This window comes from Macaca mulatta, chromosome 3, assembly GCF_049350105.2.
Source record: "Macaca mulatta isolate MMU2019108-1 chromosome 3, T2T-MMU8v2.0, whole genome shotgun sequence".
Classification (NCBI taxonomy): domain Eukaryota; kingdom Metazoa; phylum Chordata; class Mammalia; order Primates; family Cercopithecidae; genus Macaca; species Macaca mulatta.
The window spans coordinates 44,365,333-44,382,251 of NC_133408.1; the positions used below are offsets into that span (position 1 = coordinate 44,365,333).

At 55.9% G+C, this 16,919-nt stretch overlaps 1 protein-coding gene across 3 annotated transcripts; it reads right to left on the reverse strand.

The window, feature by feature from the left end:
- Nucleotides 1-4,796: 4,796 nt before the first annotated feature.
- On the reverse strand, nucleotides 4,797-14,280 carry ZNF853 (zinc finger protein 853). Of its 3 annotated transcripts, none has more exons than XM_077996154.1 (3): nucleotides 13,609-14,280; nucleotides 11,739-11,861; nucleotides 4,797-8,023 (listed from the first exon to the last, which is right to left on the reverse strand). In XM_077996154.1, exons 2-3 carry the CDS (start codon nucleotides 11,821-11,823, stop codon nucleotides 6,117-6,119), a joined length of 1,992 nt encoding a protein of 663 aa, XP_077852280.1. In that variant the 5' UTR covers nucleotides 11,824-11,861; nucleotides 13,609-14,280; the 3' UTR covers nucleotides 4,797-6,116. The 3 variants fall into 3 exon arrangements, with proteins under 3 accessions (XP_077852280.1, XP_028700946.1, XP_014988747.3); XM_028845113.2 differs by lacking the exon at nucleotides 13,609-14,280 and adding an exon at nucleotides 12,851-13,559; XM_015133261.3 differs by lacking the exon at nucleotides 13,609-14,280 and adding an exon at nucleotides 12,851-13,338 and having other exon boundaries at nucleotides 11,739-11,856.
- Nucleotides 14,281-16,919: the final 2,639 nt, after the last annotated feature.

Genomic DNA, 16,919 nt, shown 5'->3' on the forward strand with positions numbered 1-16,919 from the left:
TCGATCTCCTGACCTTGTGATCCATCCGCCTCGGCCTCCCCGTTTGTTTGTTTTGAGACAGAGTCTTGCTCTGTCGCCAGGCTGGAGTGCAGTGGCGTGATCTCAGCTCACTGCAACCTCCACCTCTTGGGTTCAAGTGATTCCTCTGCCTCAGCCTCCCAAGCAGCTGGGACTACAGGCGCCCGCCACCACACCTGGCTAATTATTTTTGTATTTTAGTAGAGACGGAGTTTCACCATGTTGGCCAGGATGGTCTCGATCTCCTGACCTCGTGATCTGCCTGCCTCAGCCTCACAAAGTGCTGGGGTTACAGGCGTGAGCCACCGCGCCCGGCCAGAATTGGACCCAGTTCTATACTGAGGTCTCTTTTCCCTATTGTTTCTGTTTGTTTTTGAGATAGAATCTTGCTCTGTCGTCCAGGCCGGAGTGCAGTGGGGCAATCTTGGCTCACTGTAACCTCTGCCTCCTGGGTTCAAGCAATTCTCTTGCCTCAGCCTCCCAAGTAGCTGGGATTACAGGTGCCCGCCACCACACCCAGCTAATTTTTTAATTTGTAGTAGAGATGGGGTTTTGCCATGTTGGCCAGGCTGGTCTCCAACTCCTGACCTCAAGTGATCCACCCATCTCACCCTCCCAAAGTGTTGGGATTACAGGCATGAGCCACTGTACCCGGCCTGTTTTGAGTTTTTGATGAAGTGGGGTTGGGTTCCTTTGTCTGATGTTCCTTGTGTTTCCAGCCCACCGGGTGCCCCGTGGGGAGGCAGGCGATTGGCAGAACTTATTGTATCTCGAACCCCACCCATTGTGTCAAAAAGGGGCATCAGCCCAGAGGCGGTGGCTGGCACCTGTAATCCCAGCACTCTGGGAGGCTGAGGTGGGAGAATCGCTTGAGCCCAGGAGTTCGACATCAGCCTGGACAACATGACAAGACCCCATCTCTACAAAAAAATAATAAAAATAAGCCAGGCATGGTGGTGTGTGCCTGTAGTCTGAGCTGCTCGGGAGGTTGAGATGGGAGGATCCCTCGAGCCCAGGAGTTGGAGGCTGCACTGAGCTATGATTGTACCTGCACTCCAACCTGGGCAACAGAGTGAGACCCTGTCTCAAGAAAAAAAAAAAGAAAGAAAAAAAAAGGCAGCCAAAGGTAACAACCACTCACCCCCTACAAACAGGTCCCTGTTGCTACCTGATGGGGGAGTGGCCCCAGCCCAGCCTCCACTTGCCAGAATTACACCATGGGTCACAGGGCAGGCTGCTGGGCAGCAGACCTCGACACACGAATTTCTGAGTGAGTGATGCATTAAGGCCATCATCCCAGAGGGTGCTGGAGTAAGAGAAGCGGGTCAAGGAAGGAGAGGAAGTCAAGTAGAGATGTAGCCTCCAGCAAAATCCTGTGAGGCCGGGCATGGTGGTTCACACCTCTAATCCCAGTTCTTTGGGAGGCCGAGGCGAGTGAATCACCTGAGGTCAGGAGTTCAAGACCAGCCTGGGCAACATGGTGAAACCCCGTCTCTACTAAAAATACAAAAATTAGCTGGGCGCAGTGGCACCTGCCTGTAATCCCAGCTACTCAGGAGGCTGAGGCAGGAGAATCACGAACCTGGGAGGCAGAGGTTGCAGTGAGCCAAGATTGCGCCATTGCACTCCAGCCTGGGTGACAGAGTGAGACTCCATCTCAAAAAAAAAAAAAGAAAAGAAAAAAATTAGCCAGGTGTAGTGGCACACCTATAGTCCCAGCTACTCAGGAAGCTGAGGCAGGATTGCTAGAGCCTAGGAGATCGAGGCTGCAGTGAGCCGTGATCATGCCATTGTACTCTAGCCTGGGTAACAGAGCGAGATCCTGTCTTAAAAAATATATAAATAGGCCGGGCGCGGTGGCTCACGCCTGTAATCCCAGCACTTTGGGAGGCCGAGGCGGGCGGATCACAAGGTCAGGAGATCGAGGCCACGGTGAAACCCCGTCTCTACTAAAAATACAAAAAATTAGCCGGGCGCGGTTGTGGGTGCCTGTAGTCCCAGCTACTCGGGAGGCTGAGGCAGGAGAATGGCGTGAACCCGGGAGGCGGAGCTTGCAGTGAGCCGAGATCGCGCCACTGCACTCCAGCCTGGGCGACAGAGCGAGACTCCGTCTCAAAAAAAAAAAAAAAAATATATATATATATAAATATATATATAATATATACATATATATGTGTGTGTGTGTGCAAGGGATGTTTTGATTGGATCCCACAGGCAAACTCGAGTGTGAGTCACAACTCAGAGCCGCCCTGAACAAAAACAGGAAAGCTCAGACTGCATTCTCCTCCTGTGCCTGTCTTAATGGGTCCAGGGCCATCCTGGGGAAGGTAATTCTCAGGTGCATCCAGCTCTCTGCACAGGTGCATCAAGGGGCTCCATGCAGCAAGGCTGGGCAAGGTGGCTCATGCCTGTAATCCCACCACTTTCGGAGGCCGAGGTGGGTGCATTAGTTGAGGTCAGGAGTTCGACACCATCCTGGCCAACATGGCAAAAGCCCCGTCTCTACTAAAAATAATACAAAAATTAGCCGGGAGTGGTGGTGCGTGCCTGTATTCCCAGCTACTGGGGAGGCTGAGGCAGGAGAATCGCTTGAACCCGGGAGGCGGAGGTCGCAGTGAGCTGAGATCGTGCCACTGCACTCCGGCCTGGTCAACACAGAGAGATTAGAGTCTCTAAATAAATAAAGACAGAAAAGAATCAAGGACTCTCAGGGCTGGGAGGAGACTCCAGGCCTCACGACGCTCCTTCAAGTGGCTGTGCAGCAGGGCGAGCTCAGCACCATCACTCCAGACTGCAGCTGGGCTGAATTTTGTGGGGGAGAAGGAAAGGGTCTTGCTGTTTCCCAGACCGAAGTGAAGTGGTACCGTTTTTAGTAGAGATGGAGTCTTGCTATGTTGTCCAGGCTGGTCTCAACCTCCTGGCCTCTAGTGATCCCCCCACCTCAGACTCCCAAAGTGCTGGAATTATAGGTGTGAGCCACTACTAAGCTGGGATCCCAAAGCTGACCTTCTCAAGCATCCACCCTCGGGTCCTTGGCCCTCCCATAAGGGTCTCACTGAATAAGTCCATTACCCAGCCAAGGGCCTCAGGCTGGAAGTCTGGTCTGGGGTGAGCAGGATTGGGTAATGGGCCTGAATAGTAAGTTCCTTGCTGGAGAGCAACCAGGAACATTTTCCTTGAAATGAACCCCAACAGCCTGGGTGACACAGTGGAGACCCCATCTCTAAAAACAAAATTAAAACTTAGCCAGACATGGCTGGGCGCAGGGGCTCACGCCTGTAATCCCAGAACTTTGGGAGGCCAAGACGGGCAGATCACAAGGTCAGGAGTTCAAGACCAGCCTGGCCAACATAGTGAAACCCCATCTCTACTAAAAATAAAAAAAATTAGCCAGACGTGGTGGTGGGTGCCTGTAATCTCAGCTACTCAGGAGGCTGAGGCAGGAGAATCACTTGAACCCGGGTGGCAGAGATTGCAGTGAGCAGAGATCGTGCCACTGCATTCTACCCTGGGCAACGGTGCGAGACTCCATCTCAAAAAAAAAAAAAAGTAGCCAGACATTGTGGCATGTACCTGTAGTCCCAGCTACTCAGGAGGCTAAGGTAGGAGAATTGCTTGAGCCCAGGAGTTTGAGGCTGCAGTGATCAAACCACTGCACTCCAGCCTGGGCAACAGAGCAAGACCCTCTCTCAGAAAAAGAAAGAAAGAAATGATCCTTTGGCCAGGCACAGTGGCTCACACCTGTACTCCCTGCAGTTTGGGAGGCTGAGGTGGAAGGACTGCTTGAGACTGGGAGTTTGAGACCAGCCTGGGGAAGGGTGAGACCTTGTCCCTACAGGAAAAAAGAAAAAAAAATTAAAAATTACCCAGGTGTGGGCCGGGCGCGGTGGCTCAAGCCTGTAATCCCAGCACTTTGGGAGGCCGAGGCGGGCGGATCACAAGGTCAGGAGATCGAGACCACAGTGAAACCCCGTCTCTACTAAAAATACAAAAAATTAGCCGGGCGCGGTGGCGGGCGCCTGTAGTCCCAGCTACTCAGGAGGCTGAGGCAGGAGAATGGCGGGAACCCGGGAGGCGGAGCTTGCAGTGAGCCGAGATCGCGCCACTGCACTCCAGGAGCCTGGGCAACAGCGTGAGACTCCGTCTCAAAAAAAAAAAAAAAAAAAAAAAAATTACCCAGGTGTGGTGGCTCATGCCTGTAATCCCAGTGCTTTGGGAGGCTGAGTTGGGAGAATCAGTTGAGCTCAGGAGTTTGAGAACAGCCCAAACAACATTAAAAAAAAAAAAAAGAAAAAGGCCGGGCGCAGTGGCTCAAGCCTGTAATCCCAGCACTTTGGGAGGCCGAGACGGGCGGATCACGAGGTCAGGAGATGGAGACCATCCTGGCTAACACGGTGAAACCCCGTCTCTACTAAAAAATACAAAAAACTAGCCGGGCGAGGTGGCGGGCGCCTGTAGTCCCAGTTACTCCGGAGGCTGAGGCGGGAGAATGGCGTAAACCCGGCAGGCGGAGCTTGCAGTGAGCTGAGATCCGGCCACTGAACTCCAGGCTGGGCGACAGAGCGAGAATCCGTCTCAAAAAAAAAAAAAAAAAAAAAAGAAGAAGAAAAGAAAGAAAAAAGGAAAGGAAGGGAAGGGGAAAGAGGAAAGAAAGGAGAAAAGGGGGACAAGGGAAAGGAAGGGAAGGGAAGAGAAGGAAGAAAGAAAGAAAGAAAGAAAAGAAAGCAAGCCCTATGGAAGACACAAAACCCAGAGGTGAAAACACCAAGACAAGGACATTGTATTTCTGCATTTTAATTTATTTTTCGTTTCTGTTTCTCACTTACCAACACATGTGTAAAATGTAGCAGGTGTGTTAGTAAAGGAGAAGCAGCTGGGGAGAGAGGGGCAGGAATTAAGCAGCCACATGTGAAGAGTCAGGTCAAGCAGGAAGTGACTGGGGACAGAGGTGACGGGCAGTGTCCTCCCTGCCCCACCTTCCCACAAGGCACCAGCAACTGCTGCAGCTCACAGCCCCTGCCCCAGACGATTTGGTAAACGTAGTAAAGAGCATTGCTCCCAAACCTTGTCTCAGACATTCTTCCCCCAGCGCCAGCCATGGCGCAGGGTCTGCTCAGGCAGCCCTCCAAACCCCCATAGCCTAGTGCAGGAGAAATCTGCCCCGGACTCCCAGTGCCGGCCCCTGGGTAGTATCTGAGAAGCATGAAGCTGGTGGAGTCCAGGGGGCCACAGTGGGGCTACCTCGGAGCTCCTTCTGGAGGACCCTCCTTCCAGACCCTGGAAAACTCTAGCAGAAGGCCCTCTGCTTCAGCCACAGGCTCTTATTCCAGAGGACATTAATGCAGCCTGGGGGGACTGGGGGACCTGGCAGCAGAGGCCAAGAACTTGCCTCCGATGCCCGCTGGAGCCCCCTGGTTCCCTGGAGGGAAGGTTTGACCTTCCACCCGGAGCAGGACTTCCTGGCTTGGATTTGCACATTGATCCCGTGAGCGCTCTGACCCTGTGTTGATGAACACAGGCGTTTTCATCAGAATTATACCCACCCTGATGAATTTCCATCTTGGAAAGTATTTTCAAGGCAAATGCCACTGAGGACGATTCAATGCCTTGCTCAGTTTCTACATAGTGCAAACAAGTTTGCTTCTTCCCCGAATTTTTCCTTGGGATCATTTTCGCCAGGATCGAAGCTTTTCCATGTGTGTCTCACCACGTCTTTGATCCCCTGGTGGGTATCCAGTCCTCGGCCAGTGTCATTAATCGTCTCGCCACTGGGAGTTTTTCCTCGTTCGTAGTAAGTCCAGTTTTCCCGGAGCGAAAATTTTTGGCAGGCCCCTCCAAGGGCAGACAAACGTGTCCCGCGTGCTGTTTCAGTCCCAGTCCACTTCTGTTTTGGCGGATGGTTTTTTTCTGGCGGTGAATCTGTGAACCTGGCATTTTCTCAGGGAATCTGGGAGATGATGATGATGATGATGGTGGAAGCTTTTTATTCCAGGGATATTCCAGGATGCCTCCAGCGCCCATGAACCCGGGTCAAGGAGCTTTTCAGGTGGAGGCGGATAGGGGGTCCCCTCCTGGCCAGGCAGCCCCGATCGCGGCTCTCACAGCGCCTTGTCTGCGGGCGCAGTGGCCGTGGCGGCCTGCTCTGCACGGGCTGGGCCACCAAGGGCTGCGGGCCGCGAGGAGCGCAACAGGCCGAGGCCCCTGGAGCGGCCCGCGCCGTGCAGCTGGCGCTCGTGGCGGCGGATCTGCACCTTGTGTCGGAAGCGCTCGCCGCAGTCCTCGCACACGTAGGGCCGCTCGCCCGAGTGCGTGCGCCGGTGGCGCAGCAGGTTGGAGGAGACACTGAAGCGCTTGCCGCAGTCCCCGCAGGCGTAGGGTCGCTCCCCAGTGTGCGTGCGCTGGTGCTGCACGAGCGCCGAGCTCTCACTGAAGCGCTTGGCGCAGTACGAGCAGGCGTAGGGTTTCTCACCCGTGTGGATGCGCTGGTGCGTTACCAGGTTCGAGTGCTGCGAGAAGCCCTTGCCGCACTCGCCGCAGCGGTGTGGCCTCTCACCCGTGTGCGTGGCCTGGTGGCGCACCAGGTCCGTGCTGCGGCTGAAGCCCTTGCCGCATTCCCCGCAGATAGTCGGCCGGTCCCGGGCGCGCCGTCGCCGCCGCTGCCGTGCGGGAGTCAACGCCGCGCTGCCTGCCGGGCCCGGGATGGCCACCACGGCCGGCGCTGCCACGGCTGGCAGCACCATGAGCTCCTGCAGCACCACGTAGCCCGGGGGAGCCACCACGACCGCGGCTGGAGCCCCGGGGACTGCCGCTCCGCCACCCCCTGCGGCTGGCACCAGTTCTAGCTGCAGCTCCGGTTGCACCGGGGTCAGCTCCAGCTGCACCTCCTGCTGCTGGGCGCCCAGCTCCACCGGGGTCAGCTCCAGCTGCACCTCCTGCTGCTCCAGCTGCTGCTGCTCTAGCTGCTGCTGCTGCTCCAGCTGTTGCTCCAGCTGCTGCAGCTGCTCCTGCAGTTTGAGCTGCAGCTGCCGCTGCTCCTGCTGCCGTTCCAGCTCCTGCTGCCGCTCCAACTCCTGCCGCTGCTGCTCCAGCTCCTGCTCCGACCCCAGGTCCACCGGCATGAGCTCCAGCTCCACCTCTTCCTCCTCCTCAGGCTCCAGGGGAGGAGGTTGCAGTTGTTGCTGTTGCAATTGTTCCTGCTGCTGTTGCAACAGCTGCTGTTGCTGCTGCTGCTTTAATTGTTCCTGCTGCTGCAGCAGTAGCTGCTGCTGTAACTGTGCCTGCTGCTGTTCCAGCAGTTGCTGCTGTAACTGTGCCTGCTGCTGCTGCAACAGTTGCTGCTGTAACTGTTCCTGCTGCTGCAGCAACAGTAGCTGCTGCTGCTGCTGCTGTAGCTGTTCCTGCTGCTGTTGAAACTGTTGCTGCTGTAATTGTTCCTGCTGTTGTAGCAGCTGCTGCTGTTGTAACTGTTCCTGATGTTGCTGTAACAGCTGTTGCTCTTGCACTTGCTGCTGTAGCCGTTCCTGCTGCTGCAACAGCTGTTGCTCTTGTGCTTGCTGCGGCTGTGATGGCTCCTGCTGTGGCTGTAACGGCTCCTGCTGTGGTTGCAACTGCTCCTGCTGTTGCTGTAACAGCTGTTGCTCTTGCACTTGCTGTGGCTGCACCTGTTGCTGCTGGTGCGTTAGCTGCAGTTCAGGTTTCAGTTCCTGATGGTGCATGGATTGGTGTTTTTCCTGCTGTAGTTGAGATAGCTGTTGTTGCCCGTCCTGCTGCGGCTGTTGTTGCAGTTCTAGGTGTGGTTGCGGCTGTTGCAGTTGCTCCTGCTGTGGCTGTTGCTGCGGTTTGGGCTGCTGTTCTAACTGCTGCAGTTGCAACTCCTGTTGTCCTGGCTGGGTTTCCTCAGCGATTTCACTGGCCCCCACTGGGGCCAAGACTGCTGGCCGCTGTGGACTGCTGCTCCCCTCCTGAGGCTCTTCCTCCTCCTGACTCTCACTCCCACCACTGCCACCTGTGGAAGAAATGGCAGGAAGCCAAGAGAGAAAGATCTACAGGAAGCTCTCTGGTCCAGACCCCAGGACCTGCCCCTTACCTGCCCTCAAAGATACACTAACACACTCTTAGCAGGAGCCCAAAAGTGCTGGATCAAGTAACAATAGCAGCCCAGCAGAAACTGAAATGCTGCAGGGGCTGGGGGTGGCTTGGAAATGTGCCCAGGTGGCCGGGCATGGTGGCTCATGCCTATAATCCCAGCACTTTGAGAGGCCGAGGTGGGCAGATTGCCTGCGCTCAGAAGTTCGAAACCAGCCTGGGCAACATGGCGAAAGCCTGTCTCTACTAAAAATACAAAAAATTAGCCAGGTGTGGTGCCTGGTGCCTGTAATCCCAGCTACTCAGGAGGCTGAGGCAGGAGAATCACTTGAACTCAGGAGGTGGAGGTTGCAGTGAGCCGAGATCATACCACTGTGCTCCAGCCTGGGCCATGTTGAAAGAAAGACAGAGAAAGAGCGAAGGAAACAAGGAAGGAAAGAGGGGGGGAAGGAAGGAAGGAAGGAGGCCCAGGGACTGCTGGTGACCTCCCTCTGGACCCCAGCTCCCTGATCCCTCCTTGGAGCTTCCCTTTACGCAGGGCCCATGCTCTGCTCTCGGCACTGACACCAGCAGGGGTGCCGGGGGCTCCCTGACCATCCTGAGAAGTCTCTTGTGCTTAATCACCCTCCAGTAGAAACCACTGAACCAGTTCAGCATGGGGTTGGTTCCAATGGCCAAGCCACCAACCCCATGCTGAACTCCGACCTCAGTTACAGCCACACCTTAAATAAATAAAACTCTCCTTCTCTGTAAATAATAAATAATTTATATAAAGCTGCCTGGAATTGTCACCGCAAATAGTTTCCCAACATCACCAAAGTGTCAAAGAGACCACTAAGTTTCAGGCGGGAAGTCCTCAGTTCAGAACCTAACTCTACCAGTCGGCAGGTGTACAACCTCCTGCAGGCTCACAGCCCTGTCTATAAAATAGATCAGTGATACCCACACCATCTGCTTAAACAGTACAACAACGAGAGCCCTGGCATAGTCCCTGGAACCTGGTAGGTGCCTGAAAATTCCCTCTCTCTGCAGGTTAGGATTGGTTTGCAAAGTAACAAAAAATACCAAGGAGACTGGGAGTGTTTGAGATTGTCATTCCTGAATACAAAGGACTAACTAAGCTGGGCGTGATGGCTCATGCCTGTAATCCCAACACTTTGGGAGGCATAAACCTGGGAGGCCCTGCGCAAACAGCACCACTCCGTTACTACGCTTCTCTTTCCACACCATGTCCACCATGAGTTTCTCATTTTGAGTATTACTATTGTGCTATTGGAAAATCTCAATTCTTCTTCCTATATGTGACCTGAGGAGGCATTCTCTATTCCCAAATCTGATTTCAATATCTCTTCTCCCTATAACATCATATGTTTTCCATTTTGTAATGGAAGGCAATGCTTTCTGGCCACTTTTCCAGGAATATGTTAATTTAATAAAATCAAAGGATGGCTGGGCGCGTTGGCTCGTGTGTGTAGTAATCCTAGCACTTTGGGAGGTTGAGGCAAGTGGATCACGAGGTCAGGAGATCGAGACCATCCTGGCCAACATGGTGAAACCCCATCTTTAATAAAATGCAAAAAATCCGGGTGTGGTGGCGTGCGCTGTAGTCCCAGCTACTTGGGAGGCTGAGGCTGGGGAATCACTTGAACCTGAAAGGCGAAGGTTGCAGTGAGCTGAGATAATGCCACTGCACTCCAGCCCAGTGACAGAGCGAGACTCCGTCTCAAAAACAAATAAACAAAAAACAAAAACAAACAAAAAAAGAACCAAGGGACATGGTGAAACCCTGTCTCTACTAAAAATACAAAAATTAGCCGGGCATGGTGGCATGCACCTATAGTCCCAGCTACTCGGGAGGCTGCAGCAGGAGAACTGGAGAACTGCTTGAACCCAGGAGGTGGAGGTTGCAGTGAGTCGAGATCCAGCCACCACACTCCAGCCTGGGCAACAGAGCAAGACTCTGTCTCAAAAAAAAAAAAAAAAAAAAAAATTCCACCAAGGGAGATCTACATGCATATAATTTCCTCTAGTAAAATATTCCTAATAACCTTTGGTTTGGCTAATGGATCCGTGAGTGTGCTTTTCATAGACATTCACATCAGCTGGGGGGAAGCACATGGTGGGAGAAGACAGGGTGAAAACTGTCCCCCCAGCAAGTCCACTGGTGGGAGAAGGGGTACTCCCTTCTCCCACCCCTTCTGGGAGCAACAAGACAGATTGTACCTGTGTGAATCTCCTCTTTGCTGGCACAGTCTTGACCACAGGCCACTCTGACTCCCTGGGGCAGCAATTTCAGGTTTTTTTTTTTTTGGAAACAGGGTCTCACTCTTGTCGCCCAGGCTGGAGTGCAGTGGTGCAATCTCAGCTCACTGTAGCCTCAATCTCCCAAGCTCAAGCGATCCTCCCATCTCAGCCTCCCAAGTGGCTGGGACTATAGGCATACACCACCATGCCTAGCTAATTTTTTAAATTTTTTGTAGAGATGGGGTTTTGCCATGTTGCACAGGCTGGTCTCGAACTCCTGAGCTCAAGCGATCCACCTGCCTCGGCCTCCCAAAGTGCTGGGATTACAGGCATGAGCCATTGTGCCTGACCTCAGCACTTTTAACAAAGGCATTTTAGTGACCATCTAGTTCAATGTTGTCTGACATGTTATACCTTCTCAAAGTTTCATCAGCTAAATGTACAAGTCAGAAGGGTCTTCCTTTCTTCTTCTTTTTTTTGAGACAGAGTCTTGCTCTGTCGCCCAGGCTGGAGTGCAGTGGCACGATCCTGGCTCACTGCAACCTCTGCCTCCTGGGTTCAAGTGATTCTTCTGCCTCAGCCTCCTGAGTAGCTGGGATTGCAGGCACCCACCACACTCAGCTAATTTTTGTATTTGTAGTAGAGACGGTGTTTCACCATGTTGGCCAGGCTGGTCTCAAATTCCTGGCTTCAAGTGATCTGCCCGCCTTGGCCTCCCAAAGTGCTGAGATTACAGGAATGAACCACCACGCCTGGTCAGAAGGGTCCTTTTTGACTCCACACGTCCCCATCCCACCCCTTCAATTCCTTTGGTCCTTTTCAAGCTCTGTCCCGCCCTGCCCCAGGCCCTCACTCAGCACCCTTAAAGCACAGAATGGAAACTGGCTCTCATGAGTGTGGCCACCAGAGAAGGTTTGCCGAGAGTGGGTCCCAGAGGAAGAGGTCTTGGAAGGAAGCCACAGAGCCAACATCCGGGGCAGGAGGGGCAGAGGAAGAGTGCCTAGCAGTACTTGAATGGGATCTGGGAAATTGAGTGGAAATTGACTCAGGAGCTGGAGCCAGGTGTGGTGAGGATGGTCACCACTGGCTGCCAGGCTGCCAGGAGGCCCACTGGCTGCCAGGAAACACAGCAATGAGTTCCAGCCAGCATGCACCTGTGAGTGTGAGTCCAGTCAGCACTCATGTGGGGACTGGGGAGCCCCTCACCAGCCTGGCCTCAGCCTGCCTGACACAGCCACCTTGGAAAATCTCAAGGCAGAGCTGCTGGTGTTACTCAATGCAGCTGAGGTTGGCTAGTGTGAGTCTGTGCAGGCTGCCCACCACTCTTGGGCCTCTTTCTGCCATGGCAGGCAGGTATGGGGCTCTGTCAAGGGATTCCCCCAGGCCCTCACCTGAGAGGGTGTCAGGCCCTGGGCCCCCATCTTCAAGACATCGAAGTTCCAGCACGAAGGTCTCGGTGGCTGGCCCCACCTCCATCCTGGCGGTCAGACCCGGATTCCCGGGAGTCGGCTGTGCTGAAAGGAAGGAAGCGGTTTAGATGGGCGGGAGTGCTTTGAGCTCCTGCCAGGTGCCACAGGCCCCCAAAGGCCCTCCACCTCTGCCTCAGGCCACCTAGAGTGGTCAGTTCCACCCCTGCTGCAACTACAGGACTTTCCAGGCCGCAGTGGGGAACCGGGAGTGCCGGCGGCCCGGAGGTTCAGGGCTGGGGAGGTGGCAGCCAGCAACGGAGGCTGTCACCTGCACAGAGGCAGAGCTGCCTCTCCTGACTTTTCACAGGGGGATAGAGAGTGGGGTAGCCCCACTGAGACACAACTGTGGGTGTCAGCCCTTCACAAGGGAGGAAAGCTAGAGTCACCAAAGGGACATTTAGGGTGGGGAGCTCTGGGGCCTAAGAGTGACTGTCCATCAACATCCTTCCTGCCTCCTTTTTAATAGTTTGTTTTTTTGAGACGGAGTCTCATTCTGTCGCCCAGGCTGGAGTACAGCGATCTTGGCTCACTGCAGCGATCTTGGCTCACTGCAACCTCCGTCTCCCTGGTTGAATCGATTCTCCTGCCTCAGCCTACCGAGTAGCTGGGGCTACAGGTGTGCGCCATCACACCCAGCTAATTTTTATGGTTTTTTTAATATTGTGGACGATGTTGCCCAAGGCTGGTCTCGAACTCCTGGCCTCAGGTGATCCTCCTGTCTTGGCCTCCCAAAGTGTTGGTTGAGTGAGCCACCGCGCCTGGCCCCTTCCATTCTATTGCCTTCCTGGCCTGCTCTGAGAAGGCCACCAGCAGGCCACGTGTGTCAGCTGCTACCCCAGCTCCCAGGCAAGGCAGGTGTCCAGAGCACTGTCACCCATGGCCTGGCCCTGTGCCCAGGCGCCCCTGAGGGTCCACCCTGGCCCGTGCAGAACGGGCCCCTCTCCCCTAAACAGGCCGACTTGCGCCATCCAGTCCAAACTCTCTCAAGGGACGCGTCCCCGGTGGTCCAGCGCCAACGATCCCCTGGGCCTCACCTGGTGGAGCATTTCCTGCTCCCGGGGCAGCCTCTGCACTAGGGAGGTGTGGTCAGCAGAGGCTGCGAGGTGAAGGCCACGGCGTGCAGCCGGCTCATTCCGGAGGCACCTCCATCCAGAAAGAGCCGGGACGCGCAGGGCCACCCCGGGGACTTTCTGGGCACTCCGGAGCGTCCACGCCGTCTGGGCTGCCTAGGTCGCCCTGGGCCAAGGGAAGGGGCCGAGAGGAGCGGCCGAGCAGAAGTTGGTGGAGACTCTCCGGCAGGGGTCGGGGCGGGAGGCAGCGCCCCGAATCCTGCGCGGGGCTCAGGGCCGGCCCCCCGGGACCATCGCAGGCAGCGGGATCCAGGCCGGCGCCCGGGGTCGGCACCACGGGGTGGCTCCGCCTGGGGTCGGCGGCGGCCAGGCGACGCGGGTCCGCGGGGGCTACAGGTGCCCGGAGCCTGCGGGCGGCCTTTGCCGGGCCGCGCGGTGGCCGGGGCGGGGGCGGGGGCGGGGCGGGCGCCGCGGCCAGGCCGGGTCCCCCTGGGCTCGCCCGCCCGCCCGGGAGTGCGTCCGTTCGGGCCGCTGGCCGGGCCGGGGGCGGGGGCGCGGGGGTTGGCACAGGAAGTCCCCCCGGCATCCGCATCCTGTCCCCCGCCCCTGCCCGCCCGCCGCGCCCCCGCGCCCCGGCCCCCGCCGCCGCCGCCGCCGCCGCCGCCGCCGCTCTAGGCAGCCGCAGCTCGGTGGGCTTAACCCTTCCCGGCCCGGCCACTCACCCGGCCCAGGGGACACGATGCGGCGGCCCCTGGGGCGTCCCGGGCCGGCCGGTGCCCAGCGCAGCGCGCGCTGTGCCGCATCCCTGCTGCGCGTGTCCGCGCGCCACGGTTGGCGACTGTCACTGCTTGGGTGTCTGGGTGGGGGGTACCCAGCCTGATCCCTGCCACCCCCTAGAGGGCAGGCGTGGCCTCGGGGAGCCCCTGCCGGGGTGCAAATTGTGGCTAATGAGCACTCAATTCGATGGCACTCGAAGAGGGAGTAGGCGCCATCCGGGCCCGGCCTGAGCAGGCCCTGGAGAGGCCACCCGGGTGCGCACCGTGGAGCCCTCCTCCTGGACCCCTGGGCTGGGGAGGGCAGGCCAGCAGGGAGTGTGTGCCTTCCTCCCCCTGTTCGGGGACTGTGACCCGCATAGATCAAATGAGGCCACCGTGGAGAACTGGCAGAGCTGGAATCCTCCCTCCCAGCGCCCCTGCGGTCTTTCGCTGACCACAAGGCTGGTCGGTGGTCAGGCCTCCCACCTCCCCCACCCTCTCCTCTCCTCCTTCCTGACTTGGCAAGCGGATTCCTGCCTGGGTCAGGGGTCTTCTCCAAGGGAGGCCTTCCCTGACCCTGTCTTAATGTTCCACCACCTAACTTTCCTGTCCTCGGGGCACAAACCTCTCTAACCTGGAGAATTCACATTCACATTGGGATGCTCAAATTCTTTAGAAAAACCCAGAGATCTGGGGGCAGGGCATGGTAGTTCACGCCTGTAAACCCAGCACTTCGGAAGTATCACTTAGGCTGGTAGTTTGAGACCAGGCTGATCAACACAGCAAGACCCCATCTCTACATAAAATGTTTTGTTTTTGTTTTTTTTAAATTAGCTCGGCTACTAAAAAGTAGCCTGTAATCCCAACTACTTGGGAGGCCAAGGTGGGTGGATCACTTGAGCCCAGGAGGAGGTCGAGGCTGCAGTGAGCTATGATCGCTCCACTGCACCCTAGCCTGGGTGACAGAGCGAGACCCTGTCTCCATCTAAAAACAAGCAAACATGCTGGGCGCGCTGGCTCACGCCTGTAATCCCAGCACTTTGGGAGGCCGAGGCAGGTGGATCACCTGAGGTCGGGAGTTGGAGACCAGCCTGACCAACATGGAGAAACTCCATCTGTACTAAAGATACAAAATTAGCCGGGTGTGGTGGCACGTGCCTGTAACCCCAGCTACTCGGGAGACTGAGGCAGGAGAATTGCTTGAGTCTGGGAGGTGGAGGTTGCGGTGAGCCTAGATCACGCCATTGCACTCCAGCCTGGGCAACAAGAGTGCAACTCCATCTCAAAAACCAAAAACAAGCAAACAAAAACAAAAAAACGAAAGATCTGGTGACTGGCCGGGCGTGGTGGCTCAAGCCTGTAATCCCAGCACTTTGGGAGGCCGAGACGGGCGGATCACGAGGTCAGGAGATCGAGACCATCCTGGCTAACACGGTGAAACCCCGTCTCTACTAAAAAGTACAAAAAACTAGCCGGGCGAGGTGGCGGGCGCCTGTAGTCCCAGCTACTCAGGAGGCTGAGGCAGGAGAATGGCGGGAACCTGGGAGGCGGAGCTTGCAGTGAGCTGAGATCTGGCCACTGCACCCCAGCCTGGGCAACAGAGCGAGACTCCGTCTCAAAAAAAAAAAAAAAAAGATCTGGTGACAAAGATTGCTCCTGGGGTGCAGCAGGAATGCCCCCCTGGCGGGGGGACAAGAGCCCTCAGGGTGCACCGCCCCCTCCCTTCCTCCTGTTCCTGGGCTCACACTGCTGTGGCACAGGTGGCCACCTTGTCCTGTTTTTGGAATCTCTCTGGCCCCCGCAGGCACTGGAGTTTGAGGCTTCCCCTCTGGCCCTTGCTTGAAAAGGCTGCACTCTGGTGGCTTCCGCCCCAGGCTTTAAAGTGCAGTAAGAACCTGGCTTTGGAGACAGAGTCATCTAGGGTCATGGGACCTTTTTGCAGCCAGGTAACTGCAGGTAAATGACTGCCTTGCATCTGTGAAGTTGAGATGGCAGCCTGCTAAGCAGGATAAGGATGAGCAGATAGGGTGAGGAGGATATGGCCAGGAGTATAAGATCAGAGCAGGTGTGTACCTGCCTCCTCTAGCCTCCTGCAAGGCCTCATGCCCTGAGGGGCCCCTCCCCGCTCAGGTCTTTAAGCTGGCTTCTTTCTGATAGGATTTACACATCCTCAGGGCTCTCCCATCTTAAAAACATGCTACCCTGGCCAGGTGCAGTGGCTTATGCTTACGCAGTGGCACTTCGGGAAGCCAAGGCAGGAGGATCATGTGAGCCCTGGCTTTGGAGGCTGCAGTGAGGCATGATCAAGCCACTGCACTCCAGCCTGGGCGACAGAGCAAGACTCTACTGGCCAGGCGCGGTGGCTCACGCCTGTAATCCCAGCATTTTGGGAGGCCAACGTGGGCGAATCATGAGGTCCAGAGATAGAGACCATCCTGGTCAACATGGTGAAACCCTGTTTCTAATAAAAATACTATATATATACATATACACACACACACACACACACACACATATATATATATACACACACAGTTGGGTGTGGTGGCGCATGCCTGTAGTCCCAGCTACTCGGGAGGCTGAGGCAGTAGAATCGCTTGAGCCCAGAAGGCGGAGGTTGCAGTGAGCCAAGATCACACCACCGCACTCCAGCCTGGTGACACTGTGAGACTCCATCTCAAAAAAAAAAAAAAAAGACTATGTAAAATATAAAAGAGCTACCCACTTCTCCTTCCTGCCCTTGACAGTCAACCTTCCTTTGCCATATCCCCATCTGCCCATCCCTCCTTCTCCTCTCTGACCTGGCCTCACCGCAGCCAGGCAACTTCCCATGATATCACCAGCAACGTCCATGTCACTAAACCCTCATCATGTTTGGCCTCTGGGCAGCGTTGGACACTTCAGCCATGCTGTCCAGGGAGAAACACCTTGGTTCCCCTTCCTCTTGGCTCCTTCTCTGACACCTTGCAGGCTCTGCTCCCCTCCCTCCCGCTCGTTGCTCACCTGTGCACCAGAGAGGTATCCCACCATGTCCACAAACAGTTCCTCCCACTGAGCTTTTTGTTGCTGTTTGTTTTTGAGACAGGGTCTCACTCCCATTGCCCAGGCTGGAGTGCAGTGGCACAATCACAGCTCACTGCAGCCTCAACTTCCCAGGCTCAGGTGATCCTCCCACCTCAGCCTCCCAAGTACCTAGGACTACAGGGATGCACCACCACACCTGGCTAATTTATTATTTTGTTGAGATGAGGTCTCCCTATGTTGCCCAGCTTCGTCTT

Coding starts and splice junctions, on each gene's coding strand:
- ZNF853 (XM_015133261.3), bottom strand. Junction 8,024..11,738: donor AGGGCCTGACACCCTCTCAG/GTGAGGGCCTGG, acceptor TTTCTTCCACAG/GTGGCAGTGGTGGGAGTGAG.